Source organism: Colias eurytheme, chromosome 7 (assembly GCF_061535395.1).
Source record: "Colias eurytheme isolate Ceu_HAF_F1 chromosome 7, ilColEury1 Martin Lab GWU primary, whole genome shotgun sequence".
Taxonomy (NCBI): domain Eukaryota; kingdom Metazoa; phylum Arthropoda; class Insecta; order Lepidoptera; family Pieridae; genus Colias; species Colias eurytheme.
In genome coordinates this window covers 2,164,589-2,181,266 of record NC_142986.1, presented here as the reverse complement: position 1 = coordinate 2,181,266, position 16,678 = coordinate 2,164,589, and the positions used below count along the sequence as shown (strand labels likewise).

General features: G+C 31.4%; 1 protein-coding gene across 1 annotated transcript; it reads left to right on the top strand.

The window, feature by feature from the left end:
* The first annotated feature begins 11,655 nt into the window (after positions 1-11,655).
* On the top strand, positions 11,656-15,861 carry LOC149906898 (uncharacterized). The gene is made up of 4 exons (XM_090103947.1): positions 11,656-11,763; positions 13,620-13,766; positions 14,971-15,136; positions 15,800-15,861. The coding sequence occupies exons 1-4, from the start codon at positions 11,656-11,658 to the stop codon at positions 15,859-15,861; spliced, it is 483 nt and encodes a 160-aa protein (XP_089960073.1).
* Positions 15,862-16,678: the final 817 nt, after the last annotated feature.

Here is a 16,678-nt window from a genome sequence, read left to right as displayed (position 1 = left end):
ATTAGAAACGTGGTGGATTGAATAATTATACGTATGGATGTTTGTTACACTTTCAAGTAAAAACTACTGGACGGATTTGGATGAAAAATTAGAATAACACAAAGCTTTAAATAATAGATTTGGTTCGCGGCTTCGTCCACCGTGAAACCGTGAAACCGTGTGGAATAGCTGTGTTTAATAATGTAAAACTATTTTCCATTAAATTTTTACGTGTTCAGAATCTCCTATATTTTATTGAAGTCGGAGAGCATTCTACGTATCTCAATAAAGTAACACATATTAATAAATGATTTTGGTTCATTAATTAGTATACCTGAGGTAAACTCCTTCAAATTTGCGAAGTAAAGCTTTTCAAGCAAACCTTGGTACGCAAAATAGAGGATTACTCATCATATTTAACAAAGTGTAGCTTTATTAAAACTTTTATACGATCTGATAACGATACGATATTGAAATTAAATAACGGTACTTTAAATTTAGATACAGTGATTTCAACATTGATTTGGATCATTTTCTGTTGGAATAAGCTACAGAGAGTTGAGCAATTCAAATAATATCGTCAACTAGTGTTTCAATATACAATAGCATCAATAAGAGCAGCAATGAAATCCGATTAAAATACCAATTTATTACCAAATCGTTGTACAAGTTAAAAATTTAACCCTACTACTAAATCGTCAATTTTCTCACAAAACACCTGTGAAAATAGAAATGTTGTGACATACATAAAACACTATGATGCGCTCTGTACGTTTGCACCGTACAACATCAATGAACTTTATACACGACATAATATCGTAAGGTATAAAACTACTTCGATACTGTCATTAAATTTTCTTCTCGCGGCATTTTGCACGCGTATTTGTTATTGGATACCTGAATATATTCCTGTGTAGTTTGTACGGTATTCCTGTTACTCGCTGAAATTGAATCCACCTATTGTGATAGTGAAATTAAATTTCAAATGGGCTTTGCTCTTTCTTCATAGGATGCGTCATGTTTACAAGGGATATACAGTTTGTAAACTCTGTATAATGGATTTAACTATTGAAATTTAAAAAGAAGTACATAAATAAAAATATATTTCGTAATAAAACCCAATAAATCATCATTATATTCAGTGTACAATAATTACTATAATTTTATGCCAAATTTACACACACAAAACCTTAAAAATCTTATCATTATTCAAATTCTAACGCACTCATACTGATCGTAATATACTGATATTCACAGAGAAAATGTTCACTCCGTTTCATTTCATTATTGCGTCCAGCCATATTGTTTGTGGATTAATATAAGTAGATACTAGATATTGCTCAGAGGCAATACGTTTCAACAATATAAAGGATGAAAATACAAGCAAAACGTCGATTTTCACAGCTGGTTGCTTCATGAAAGCTCAGAATCCAAAGGCGGGCTAACTAACTTTGACTGCGTTTGAACATGTCTTGTAAACAATGTTTCCTGGATTCCATTTAATTATAACATCATTTTGTTTGTTTTATCGCTTCCGTTAAAGCGTTATTTGAATCTATGATGTGAAAGTGGTATATGTGAAGATTGCCAAAATAAAATGTACGAAATTGAACCGTGTTGAGATGTGATAAAGCTGAATATTGGATTCTGAATCACGGTTAAATTATGCTTGCGTTTTAATTTATAGGTTAATTGTATAATATGTAATACGTACCTTCACGTTCAAGTATTATGAAAGAAAAGCATTAGCCATTTTCTTTAATCAATTTTCCACTCTATTGAAACTTGGTAGACAAAAACATTAAAACTCATCGATACGTTAACAAAACTAAAATATGTAAATAAATCGATTTTTATTCATCTTACAACATAGACAATTGATGCTAAAATAAAATCTCAAAAATGTCTTAAATCAAGGAAGTCAAGAAGAATCATTTATTTATACGAAAAACGTCGATACAAAATACATATTTAAGGAAAATCTTGCCCTTCATAAGTTATACTAAATTATAAGTTGATCCTATAACAACATAATTTGTTCGTAAGACGTAGGATATTCCCGAGGGCCTAACCTAGTTCCCGCTGACAGCTTTAGTACTTGCTAGTGTTCTAGCATAAAATATCATTGTCTATGTTCAGAGGTAGTGCCGGTGAATCTTAATGGAATTAATCGCAATGGTCGGAGCATGCACCTGAATTCTACATTTTTGGTAGTGTAAAAAGAGAGAGAGTAGAGAACATAAATAACAGGCTAGTGATATTTTTCACACAATCATTATACAAAAATTAATTACTTGCTTTTTATTTAAACAATCTAATACTAAAAAGGCCTATCGCTTCTGGCTTTTGTCGTCGGCTGCCAATTTCCGGGAAGATATTTGTGTAATGTTATTCGTCTCTTTATAAGTGCTTAAAAAATGCATCATCGAAATGTATGTACACGCATAAGTTCTAAAAGGTTGCATGAAATTGGAAAACTATTTTTTGTGTTCGTTATAGCCAGAGCAATGTTTGCAGAAAACATCAACCCGACCGTAGCAAGGAAACGCTGCTATAAAAATACTTCTCATAAAAGAGTGTGGTTTCCGATCTGTATACGTTTATATTAACTTAAAAAAAATATTTTTAGTATCATTATATTATATCAATGCAACAGGTAAATAATATGTTATAAAGTTTCTGTCGTATCACATAGTATAAAACAAAGTCGCTTTTTCTGTCCCTATGTCCCTATCTATGCTTAAATCTTTAAAACTACGCAACGGATTTTGATGCAGTTTTTTGTGATAGATAGAGTGATTCAAGAGGAAGGTTTTAGTATATAATTTATTAGGTTTTAGACAAAGCGGGCGAAGCCACGGGCGGAAAGCTAGTATTAAATAAAAAGATTCCGACCAAAATATGTTACGAAGTCAACAGAACTTTTGGGACATAATCTCATGTCAATCTACATTATTCCAAAAGACATAGTATATTCATATAATGTAAGAGATAGCATTCGGCTTGCCTACTCGAAATGCTGGCAGCGCGCGGGATTATTATAATCCGATAATGCTATGAACAAGACTACCTCGAGAAGGTATCCGCATTATAAGGAGCTTGCTACGTATTATTTATTTTATTTAAATGTATTATAACTTCGATTTAATGCATATGGTCTCTGGTGAAAAACGTCTCTCTCTGTGTGACTATTTATTTATCTATTTATTGTGCCAAACTATTGAATCTTTTAATTAATTTCATATACATGAAATATGTTATGTTATGGATTTACTCTATTTTATTTGAGTACAAAAATGGCCTGTTATCCTGGCCACCTGAAAAGGATAAATAAAATACAAAAAATGATTGTAAAACAAGTTTGTGTTTGATTATATTTGTGTTTACAGGATGTTTTGTAGTTTGAGGTAGATGTTCGGTTGACAAACTTATCTACATAATATTACTTAGTGGTCTTGTCTTGTAGGTTGTAGTTAATAATATAATGTATCCACTGTGAGAGATTACATGGTGAATTGGATTAAAAAGGATTATTAAGATTTTGAATATGAAAGCTTCAATGTGGAGTACAATAAAATTACGTTTTTGTAGCGCTTGAAAAAATAAAGTACCTATCTTACATAATTTTTTATGAAAATGCTTATGAGGATCAATAATTTAATGTTTATTACACTTTCTCTAAAAATATTGATCGTATTTGAATAAAATGAGGCAAAGAGATAGATTATAGTCGACATTACCCCTCCGCCTACATCTTCTCAGGGTTTACGAGAAGGGAGCCTCGGGCTCAACTAAGTTATATTATATCTATATTTAGTTTTGGTACAACGAATAAAATATATTTATATTTATTCTATAAATGTAAAGGTTATCTGTAAGGGACTTAATACTGATTAATCCCTCCATTTTTTTTAATCCATGACCTAATGTCTGTATGTATGCTTAGATTTTGATTATTTGATTTGTGTAGAGATTTCGATGCAGTTTTATTAAATAGATAGAGTGATTCAAGAGGAAGGTTCGAGTATATCATTTTATGAGGTTTTAGACAAAGCGTGCGAAGCCACAATCGGAAAACAAGTACGAAATAAGGCATAAATGAAGTAATTGATTTCTTATTTGCATCAACATTCTTCAAAATCAATTCCTGTAAATGCAAGCACAAATAGTTATACGATTAATGGTTATACTGACCGAACGGAACTGTTAAGTAGATAGTCAATACGGAGGTATGCTTACACAAACATACGTGTGTTTACACTCAACTTGTAGTATATACCCGGCAAACAGACTGCTTATGAAGATTATAGGTTGGCTACCGTAATGTGCATAACTGATTCCTTTTAATAATGATTATAAGCACATTTTAGAAGAAAAATAATTAAAACTATGATACCATATTCGTAGCGCGGATCTCTTGCCTTTAAACATAATCGATCGTGCTTCAATCAATAATTACATTTTATTATGATAAAATTTTAATCGTATATAAATATAGTATGTATATATATATGTATACTAGATAATATATTATGGGTGTTATTATATGAAGTTGGATAGATGCTGGATAAACTAGATACATTCAAAACAAAACTTTTTACTGTCCATTACATTTTTGTTGCAATCCTAATAAAGTCCCAAATACTTTCATTAAATTTAACAACATTAGCAAGGCAAGCTTCAGGATCCACGAAACCAAAACCAGTTACAGTAAGGTATATAATTTCCTAATTAATTCTGCGCCGGCACGCACGATTCCTTACATAGAGCAAAAATACTTTAATTAATTTTCGGAGTTCCGCAATGAAGTAACTCGAGAGACGACTCTGAAGGTAATTAATCTTTGTGACGAATACCTACACTATTTCTGTGACTTGGGACCGTCTTTATCTTAGTTTTTGTCTATCATCTATGGGTTCATATTAATACGTCCATTTATTATAAGACTGTTCTAATTCGGGGTAATATTCGAGAAGATTCCACTTTTTGTTTCAATGTATCAACTGTATGCAAGAGTTTGTGCGTTAAATGCTAAAAGTAAATAAATGTGAGATTTTATATTTTACTAGATTTCCGCCCGCGGCTTCGCCCGCGTTTTCAAAGGAAAACCCGCATAGTTCCCGTTCCCGTGGGATTTCCGGGATAAAACCTATCCTATGTGTTAATCCAAGTTACCCTCTATATGTGTGCTTAATTTCATTGTAATCGGTTCAGTAGTTTTTACGTGAAAGAGTAACAAACATCCATACATCCATACATCCTTACAAACTTTCGCCTTTATAATAGTATTAAGATAGTCTATCGCAGTTTCTAATTTTTTAAGAATACATAAAACTGGCGATAAATTATATACAAAGTCTTTTCTGATAAACAATAATTATAAATTTTATATTCAATCAATAATTAATATCGTTCTAAACTATAATATATTTCTGTGAAGTTCTTGGACTTTGTTTCGTAATTAATTTTCTTAAGTCTGAGCAAATTAATGTCTACCTACCAACAGTTTTGATAGAAATTGTTTCCAAGAAGTATTAAGAAAATCTGATTCTATATTGTAAACAATCAAGGTTCATTTTCTGCGACCTTTAAAAATATATTCTTTATAAAACGGTTCCAATAAGATGTTTTTCAAAGCTTATTATGAGAGCAACATTATTTTTCATCCCAGACCTTCCTCAACAGGGTTATAAATAGAGCGTTGTTTTTTCCAACACGAGGCTAAGAAATTATTTCAAATATACTATGTAGTGATGGGCTAATGAAAAATCCAATCAAACATCTATATATCTTAACGAAAATGAGCTGGCAGATTAAACTTTCAACATGTAGCGGATGGAGTCTATAAATTTGTTACATCGACGACTTTCGAATATTTCAAAAACTTCGAGCGTGATATCAAAAAGTTTCGCTGAGCCTCGCATGATGTACGTTGATGGTTCCATGAGTTTTAATATGTCGTGTAATAGGGAGTTTTCTATTATGTAGGTACTTTATAAAACGCTTGATGCCACCAAGTATCAAAACGAGTGCCTATAACTTGTAAGGCTTTTTTAATTAGGTTAACTTTTGTAAAAATTCAAAGAAATTAATTAGATATAGTTGGTAGTTATATTCATGTAAAAATACCGTAATTTATGTAAGAAAGTGAAGCTGCTGATTTTTTATATAATTTTCCTGCTTTTTTTAATTAAAAAATATAAGTATTTTAATTTGAAATAGTTCAGACTATAATATTATTTTATTTACAACAATGAAGTTTTAATACAGCATTGATAAATAATTGGCAGGAAAATAATCCATATCTTTTTACCACCGAGCGCCCCGATCGGGCCACGACACAATAGATTTTCTATTGTGTCTGTGATTCCGGGGACTGATGGATTTTAAATCTGAATACTTTTGTAATACTAGGAAATTAATTTGAGATATTAATCAGTATTGTGCCATTATCTTCCGCGAAATATTTAAAACAAATAGAAAATGAAATTTCGTAGAAAAATATTTTAAAACATCCCTATTAAATTGTTAGTAGGTAAATTTAATGATAATTGTAATTAAAGAACGTATGTTAAATTTATACAACAATGTAAAAAGCTGTGATTCGTTTGTTGCGTTTAATAATTACATAATATAAGGAAACACTTCAATATTATTGTGAAGTTTTTATTTATCAGTAGGAAAGAAAACTTAATTTAAAAGAATTCACCATTTATTTTAGTTTATAAGGTCTTAGTTATCATTCTTCTCCAATAGATACTGCTTTCCGAATCGGTGGAGAATTTTAACAATATGTTATGACGATTCAAAAGTACTTCTAGAAGAAGTCTGATTGAATAAATAAATGTTTGAGTTTGAGTTTGAAGGTCACTGAAAGTATGTGGGTATTATGTACTGAATTTTTACTGTAAATACCAAATAAATTTTATCCGCTCGCGTCACTATTGACAAACATAGTTGATTAATATATGCATTGGTTACATATTCGGACATTGTTCAACAATTATTTGTTCAGTGAATTGTAAAAATTAAATACTGTTCCGCCATCAATTTGCTCATTAAAATGGCGAGTGTTTACATTGTAAATGAAAGCTTTTCGTTATTTATGGTTAAGAATGCAATTTAATTAATAATTGGTTTTGTTAATGATACATTATCAAATGATGGTTTGGTTGCTCCAGTGTTAAATTCGATTAATTAAAAAGGAGCGTGTCTGCCAAGCACACGAGTCAGAAGTGAAACTTCTTTGAAAAGATTCAAAGACACCAAAATCGTCGCCTTACATGACATGACGGTATTGCCGTGACGCAACCTTGAAATTTTACTCTCAACCAAGAAGCTTATATCTAATACACTGGAGATTGCACTATGACCTTAACTTGTAACAAGAAAATATGACGTTGAATGACGCCCAGGTATGTTTTTTTATTATTACACCAACTTGCCAAGTTAGGTGTGAAAGGGATACCATTAACCATTAACTTAATGGTCATAGTGCATTCTCCAGTGTATTAGATATAAGCTCCTTGCTCTCAACGCGCTTAAAGAAGTTTCACATCAAAAAATTTTTGGAAGAAAAAACTCCTCACTTGAATATTATGCCAGTACTGTGCAAATATGCGTAGTACTTATCCATTATAACTCATTACTCATAGCAATCTAGTATTCATTAACATTTTTAAATTATCTTAAAAGCTTTTGTAAAACGGAATATTGTATAAGAATAATAATTGTTAAGTGGTATTTCAATTCAACTAAAGCTTTAAACAGTTCTTCCTTCATAATATACTTGTATTAGACAGCAACAACAACAACAAAGACCAAGTGAATCTTAAATTAAAAAATACATGACACATTTGTAAGGAGTAGAGAATAAATTGTCAAGAGGCGGGATTTGAACCCGCGTCTTTCGCCTGGCCGGGCGAACTATAGAACTAAAATATATATCAAAGTAAAAAATATAAATGTTTTTATTTTCCCCTTATCTGTACAAACGTACATTGTTACTTAACATATTTTTATGATATAAGTACGCCACGAACATTAAGCCGTGGCAGAAAGTATATATCAAACATGTATGAGATTACTGCAGTACGCGGGAACAACGACGAAGTTCGATTGAGTTTACTGCCGCTAAGACATCTTAAAGTTAAGGCGACAGAACAAAACTTGAACAAAGGTATGATAAAGCCAATAAAAACAAACCATATGATATCTTGAGCCGATGCCTTCACTGCTAAGCATGTGATTGTGGTAATTTTATAGATTATCAAGATATTAAGGGCTTGGTCTAGTAGTGCAAACAAATGCATCCTGTCATCCTATATTTAAATAATACAAATGTACTAAGGGAAAGTTGCTCCACTTAATTTTTAAAAATTAAATCATTCGTATAATTTAATATTCGTAATAAGTACCAAAAATGACAATTTGAAACAATTTTCGTGAAAATTACACCGGGTGATTTTTTTTTATCAGTACACAAAATTTGCGAATACTTTCTATTGATATCTTCAACTTCATGTTTATATAACTGATCAACTTTTACAAAGAAATTTGGACGAAATATAAAAAAAAATAAGCTTTCCATACAAAATGCATAACTCTATACATTTTTTTCGACCTAAGTTTCTTAGTGAAAGTTGTTCAGTTTAACTAATAAAACGGATAAACAAATTTTGTATTTAATAAAAAAAATGTAATGTTTGTGTTTAAAAAATTATAAAATAGAAAAATACGCAAATGAAAACAAAAGATATTTATTTCTGACTAGCTTCCGCCCGCGACTCCGTCCGCGCGGATGTCAGTCTTCGCGTCTTCTACAGATTTATTATATTATGTATAATATATAGATTTATATTGATAAACCTAATAAATCTTTTGCTAGCATTCTGATGCTTTATCGGTTGCACTGGATTTATCTCTTTTTTTTCAATCGCTTGAATGATATAGGATGGGTCCTTGATGGGCATCGAATGCTGAAGTCTCGAATCAATCAATTCTGACAGTAGGCAATTTATGTAAAATCCAATAATGGTCCATCATTTTATTTTGCCTAAACGTTACATACTTTTTTATATATTCTATTTTATATATTCTATTTTTAACGAATGATTCACTCCAGTCCAAACAGCAAATAAGCAGACTTCTGCTTCTGCAACGTTTAGTTGTCCCTGAATTTGGAAAAAATAGTCATGATTCTTATCTATGACAAAAGTGTTATTTTTTGCATTGTATTTCAAATATTAAATTTTTTTTAACCGCATCTTCCGCATTCATGTCTTTTGCCGGAATTAGACATTTAACTTCTACTAGTCCCATTTTCCCTTTTTGATATGGGAGTGTATAAAGTAAATTTTTTAGATATTTCTCGTTATACTTTTAAAAAGTTATCATTGTCATTTTGCTCATTAGGTAAAGTAATTTCGATATCAGTTTTAAGTTTTTTGATACCTGCAATAATAACGTCATAATCGCCTGCACATACTTATCGATTACACCCTGTATACAATCCACCATCCACATTCATAATGTTTTCCTGTCCTCCTCTCCTTTACGCTGTTCACCGATACATTTTAAATGAGTAAATCTGCTACCACTGAAGGATGTTTCATTGTGATCAGCAAATTTTCACCACTGTTGTCGATTATTTGTTTTTCATTTTTAATCAGCAATTGGGAATCATCAGTTTTGTTTTTTGCAGATTGGTGATGTAGGGTACATCAATAGGGTACAACAATACGTCGAAAAGGGAAAGCATCAACGAATTATCGTTTTCGTCCTCTTTTTTTATTCTTCGCGTCTCTGTTACTTCTGTTTGTTTAGTTCTCAACCCCACTGAATTTTGATGATGTGATGATAATCCATTCGTTTTAATATTGGTACTTAGAGTTGGTAGACTAAACTAGAAATGGTGGACTAAATTTGTCAGCGCGTCTGTAAGATCAGAATATAAAACCAACATCCTGTATTTAAGTTACAAAATTAATAATCAAACAACATGCCGCTACGTTGAAAATGACAAGAAGAAAAAATTAAAACACCTCGGATCAATTTTGGAGTAAACAAATCATTTTCCCCGTATGGGGATTTCCCCGGATGAACTTGGGAAGTTCAAGTTCTCAATACAAGTTTATATTATATTTCGTATTTCTCAAACGAAAAATAAACATTTTTGGAACTTCAAAAAAATTATACTTATTATAAGAAAATTTATGAGCTTACTTTAGTTTTAAAGAAATATACATCCCTTTACTGACACCCCGTAAAATAAAGAAATTGTTGCCAATCACCTTTGCAATCTATTTGGTTTCATTAACTTTATGTTCGAAGATAATTTTTTTTCTAGTAGTTACACACGTATTTTTTTCGTTTATTTTCCATATCGAAATCAAATGTTTAAAAATACGAATATTTGCACAAAACTAAGATAAAAATAATCAATTAACAAAAATATTAAATTTAATGAAGTAGAGCAACTTTCACTTCGGTATGAAGGAAAATCGAGCGTAGAGCACACGTCAGAACGCTCCGGCCCAAGGAGCGCGACTAAAGAAATTCGCTAGGATTTTTCCGTATTATTTTAAATATTTTTTTAATATTTAAAGAATTATCAAAATTCAAAAAAAAAATTTTTTAAAGGATTAATACTCATTGGTCTTCAACCAACTCGAATAAATTAATGGAAAAAATAACTTTTAGCAGTATTTATCAATCGATTTTGTAAGGCAAAAAATGGGAAATTTAATGAATTTATAACGCTCTAATTAAGAAAATCATTAGTTTTTCGGCAATTGTATTCAGCAGTTTTTAATAACGACTATATAAGGATAATAATGCGCTGATCAGATTGTGTAAATTGTAATCGGTTGCAACGTAGTGAGTGCACAAACTTAGCTCGAAATGATTTTGGGGGAAAGAGACTTATCTTGAAGGCCTGATTAAGGTAACATAAAGTAACTTTATAAATGTGAAAAAATTCACGCGCATTGCGTATATAACACTAATTGATAAACAAGAAAAAAAAATTCAGTTTATCATTTCATTAGCCGGGAAAAAATTGTCAAATAACTTGTTGAAAACGCAATTTTGCTAGACTGCAGCCTTAAATAAAAATCTTTTTATATTTTTGTGAAAATTATATTTTTGGTAATTCCTGACGTATGGCTCTTTAAACAAGTAAAGCTAAACGTGGCTAAACATTAATTATCTTGCTAATAACTGCGTTAAAAACAACCGACTTCAAACTTGCACTTACAACATTTACAAATATACAGACAAAAATGCTCATAAAATAAAAACTACTGGGCCTATCCGAATAAAATTTTTATGGGACCAATTCGACACCATCCCGCATCGAACAAAAAAAGAATCACGTAAATCGGTTCAGAAACCTCGGAGTAATCGGTGTACATACATAAAAAAAAAACATACCGGCCGAATTGATAACCTCCTCCTTTTTTTTGAAGTCGGTTAAAAATAACGCTTGTAAGTTGTTACTACGTGGTTACTACTATAGAATTAGTTTTCCATTGCCTATGACATTAGAAAAAAAAATTATCTCTATGACTACGTCCAAATGTCAGGACGTCATTTTATGAAAACAACACATTATATTTAAAATTCTTGTTTTTAAACTATGGACATTATATTGAAAGTAATTATTGTTTGACCTAAATGAGAATGATAATTTGCGCAGACCTGAGAACTTTGGACCCGGACGAGCTGGCATTCAGACGACGAGCGCTCAGAGATGCTGTTATATGCATAGGATGGATCAAACTCGTAAGTACACATGAGTAACTAGGGACACTACAATATTGATATTCATTTTAAATGCCAAGTAAGATTCAGTACTGAATTGGACCAGTCTACCACATTACATGACAGCCTCCTTAGCACAGTGGTTAAGGCGTGAGCGTAAATCCGAAGGGTCCTGGGTTGGATTCCCGGTGCAGACGAAGAAAAAATGTCTCGGTCTGGCAGGACACAGAAGGCTAATCACATACTTGTCCTTAAATAAAATCGATCAGTAAATCAGTGCTTTGTTAAAAGAACCGGGCGGCTAGGTATCCTTTTTCATACCCTACCCATCAAAATTGCACATACAAAAAAACAATGTCTAGGAAAAACAACAGGACAAAGGACAAACAATAACAAATCATTCAATTTAATAAAGGCTCGTTCAAATATTTTTCATAAAATGCGCAAAATAATAACGTACCACGTGCCATAATTTTTATATCGAAATTTTTTATTATGTTCATTGTTCAATTCATTAAAACATTCCCAAAATTTATAAATTCGTTTGATAAACGATACGTTGCGTTGTGCACTTTTCGCATATTCTCTCTTTTCATTTATTTCAGTGAATATTTATGTGTTTTTAATGGTGTTGTGTTGTGTTTAAACTTTTTAAATTTAACCATTTAATTAATTTACTAATATAATGTAAACTACGTTAACCGAGTCAATAATTCAATTTTAAGCCTATTAGTAGATCCTGATTAAAAGGGCAATATAAATACTCATTGCTAATTTGATATATAATTTAACATTAAATCTAATCCAGCGTCATTGAAAACACAAAGAGATTATAGCTCCACAACGAATCTAGTTAAATAATTCAAAATCATTATGTAAATAATTCAAGTTGCATTACCGTTTTCCAAATCTAATCAACTGGCGCATGATCAAATGGATTTTGTTACCCATAGTTCATAAAGGTGATATGTATGCCAGCATCGTGTTCATAAATACTGAAAAGTTATTAATTTTACTTGCTATAATATACTATAATATTTTGATTGCTAAAGAAGTGGGCATTAGATTTGTGCAAAATCTAATTGAGGATACGTTTTTTCGCTGTATTTTAATTAAGACAAACAAATTGTGTTTTAACACCAATGCAAATCTTTTATTTCATAAATGAAAGTTTTTAATGGTGTTTGTTTTATACAAAGTAGTATAAATACTACATTGTATAAAACAAACTCGCTTTCTCTGTCCCTATGTATGCTTAAAGCTTTAAAACTACGCAAGGTATTTTAATGCGGGTTTTTAATAGATGTTTTTCGAATTCTCGAAGAAGGTGTTAGTATATAATTTATTAGGTTTTATACAAAACAGGAGAAGCCAAGTGCGGAGAGCTAATTTGTAAATAAATCCTAATTTTCTATAATATAATACTAATTTTCTATCATTTTTGTGATTGCTCTACATAATCATCAATTAAAAATGTATCAAGCTAATAATATGCACAGCTACTTACTAAATATATTCATAACTAGCGATCCGCCCTGGCTTCGCCCGTGGTACATGTTTACATTTTTTCTCCATAAGCACCATCCTCGTAATTCAACGAACATTTATTGTTTAAAGAATTAACGAAATCAGTTTCAGTCGTTCTCGAGTTATGCGCTTACCAACATATTTTGTGATTCATTTTTATTGAAGTGAAACTTCTTTATCGGGGTTAGAAAAAAATTTGGTGTAAAATTTTTGTGTTACGCGCCATCTTGTTTTATCCCTACCACGCGTGATTATCGTATTTTTGTAAAGTTGCATAATATAGTAAATTATTTTTTTGAAAAATAAGGTCATAAAGAAGTTTCACTTCTTACGTACACATTTTTTTTCAGATATCAACAATATGTTACATAATATTATACTTTCTCGTCGCAGCGAACAGCAAGGGGCGTATGTCGGAAGTAATACAAATAATGATTCTTGCAATTATACCTCCGTTAGTACTTAATGGAGTTCTGCTGTTTCTAGGCGCTTTGGAGGTGAGTAAAAACTTTAATGTTGGTTAATTGGACCTGCAGATAGTTTCAAAGGACTGTATAAATGGAGGGTTAATTTTTAAAAGTTGAAATTAAAGCCTGTTATAATTCGGATTGGTGGATTGTTGAGATATTACATTTCTTTTTGGATTTTAGTAACAATTTATTATGTTAATGGCTGCTTATCATGAGGCGGGATTTGAACCCGCGACTTACGCCAATTTTTTTAAAGAATAGAAAAAAATTGATCACGAGGCGGGATTCGAACCCGTGTCTTTCGCCATACACGCCATACGCATTTGTTTATAATTTTAAATTAATTATGCACATTATCTGCACGAAAAATTACTGGAAGTGCCTCATTCATTTAGAATTTTTCCATAATTATATTATATAATGACCCCAGCTATTTACACTTAGCTTTATGGCTTCCTTTGGTGTAAAGAATTCATTTTCATAATTTTAAATGGACGATGTTTATGCGCAATTTTATCTTTTTAATTTCTTTAAAGGGAGTGTTTAAAACTGTTGTTTATAATAGAAGTGGAAAAGATCTAGATTGAATTTTCTTTGTACAGGAGCTACTATGTATGAGATTTTATATTACTCATGATATATGAGTACTTTTCTGTAGGTACACAAATTTCATGAGTAATATTAATTATGTTTTTGTACGTATTTTCTCAGTGGGATCTCGTTTCATTTATTATCTGAGTAAGATTTAAGAAGTCTTTGACAGTTTCTCAATAAATATAGTAACACGCATATAATAAATTTATTATACATAATATACCTACCTAATACCACAGACTAATAATAATATACTACGTATACAACTAATACGAACAACTTTCCGTCCGCGGCTTCACTCTCCTGGCAAAGGAATTTCCCATGGTAATGATATTTTTTAGCCTCCATACATAAAAGTCATATCATAAAAATGCTCCGTTGTGATGTGAAAGAAGAACACTTTCTCATTTTGACCACCTTCTTGGTACAGTAATTATCATAGAACCAAGGTGTCCTGGGTTCGATTTCCGGTGGAGACGAAGAAAAAAAATGTCTCGGTGCGAGTAGAAAATCGACCAGTAAAACTGATGTATGAATCTGTCCCATACCCCACTACTGGACACAGGATTTCACACACTTTCGCATTTTCGATTTGAGCACGAGAGAATCTAATTTCTTACACTATTTGCTTGTCCAGGAAAAGCCGATAGCCCTCGAAGTGGCGCTCTGGCTGTGCCTGATCATCGCGTCATATAACACGGTGCTCGGCGTCACCGGCGGCGTCTACTTCATCCGAACCGGTCACTTTACTATGCACTTTATGTTAGCGGTTGTTTTTGGGATGCTGGCTCTTTCTTTGTGCAGTAAGTATTGAATACAGCACTGTAATTACTGTATTCATCCAATGATGAATACAGTTCACGATAGTCAACGATGAGTGTAAAGAATGGAGTTGGATTGATTTTGATACTAGTTAAGATATGTTAATATGCAGGGTTATAGAGTGTCTTTTGTCTGTTGCAATTTTTAAAAAAGCTGTTTTTGTATAACAATATAGATTTCACATTGCGATAGATGCAGTGGATTGAACATTAAATTTCGAATACATGGGAAACAAAATATTTGAAAAAATATGTCATTTACGTATCTATACTCTATGTAATATATTCTTATGCAAAATATAATTTTTCAATAGTTTTGTAAATGTAAACGATAAAGGATAAAATGTTGTATGACCAACTATCCGAGGTCAAATATTCTTGGATCATGTGCCAGTAGTCGCTAATTGAATTATTGAGTAACTAGTGAATCAAGCTTGAGATCCATTAGATCCACAGAGAGCAGAAATTAGAACATATACCTAGTAGGTACTTAGTACATAACCTTATACCTATAAGTACTTAAGCACTGGATATTGACCGATGTCCCTTATAGTAAAACGAAATAAGTCTAGACGCAATAACTCCACAAACTGGAAACTTTTATCAAAAGAAGCATTGAATATAATTTTATATTTTTCCTTTCAGCCGTCATATGCCACGACGTTCTAATAATTTTCTCCTACAAAAGGCTCCTGCAGTCCTTATGACACACTCAGATGTTTGAAATCCTTTCATATGTGCTAAATAAACATTAATAAATAAGTTGTTTTTAATTAATCCATCATTCAGCTACTTTATTAAGCTCTTATTAGGGTGCTTTACCACCATCAATGTGCGAGGATGTGTTTTTGTAAATAACCAATCATATCGCTTCATTTAGAGCGTTAAGCATTTGAAGCGATTCTATTGGTTTATTTACAAACACATTCCTCGCTACACATCCACGCACATTATTGGTGGAAAATCACCCTTATAATAATATAGAACAGGTAAATACAGATACAAGTAATTAAACGTGCATAAATCATTTCACACGACAGAATCACAATACAGGGGATAAGGTTAATTGCCTTGATGTGTGACGGGATAAAAGTAGCCATTATTTGAATTTGAAATTCCGTGGTCTATCTAAATAGCCACTTTGTCACAGAAACGACTTTATTAATAAAATTCTAATATTATGCTTTATTCCATAAAAAAAATAAAGTGATATTATTTTCATAAGCCTTCTTCCTACTTAAATAATATAATCCGGAACATAATATTATGAATGTTAAAATATATGATGATTTTCAAAGACCATTCTTTGGATACTTCTTGTTAATAATTGAAGTCTAGTAAACTGATACTTATTTTAAAATTATTCTGAAAACAATACATAGAAGAGGTGACCATTTCTTAAATAATTAATGGTCTGTTATCACGAAGCATCCCTAAAAATACTGTGAAAGAATTAAAACTGGTTCTGCCATAATATAAAAATGAAAATATACTAAACACGCTCTCACTATAAGCGTCCTTTGT

What these genes read in the sequence shown, in the direction of transcription:
- LOC149906898 (XM_090103947.1), top strand. Translation starts at nt 11,656, where the DNA reads ATGAGAATGATAATTTGCGCAGACCTGAGAACTTTGGACCCGGACGAG. An exon ending in GCATAGGATGGATCAAACTC is followed by an intron (nt 11,764 to 13,619) that starts GTAAGTACACAT and finishes ATTTTTTTTCAG; the next exon opens with ATATCAACAATATGTTACAT. An exon ending in GCTGGCTCTTTCTTTGTGCA is followed by an intron (nt 15,137 to 15,799) that starts GTAAGTATTGAA and finishes TTTTCCTTTCAG; the next exon opens with CCGTCATATGCCACGACGTT.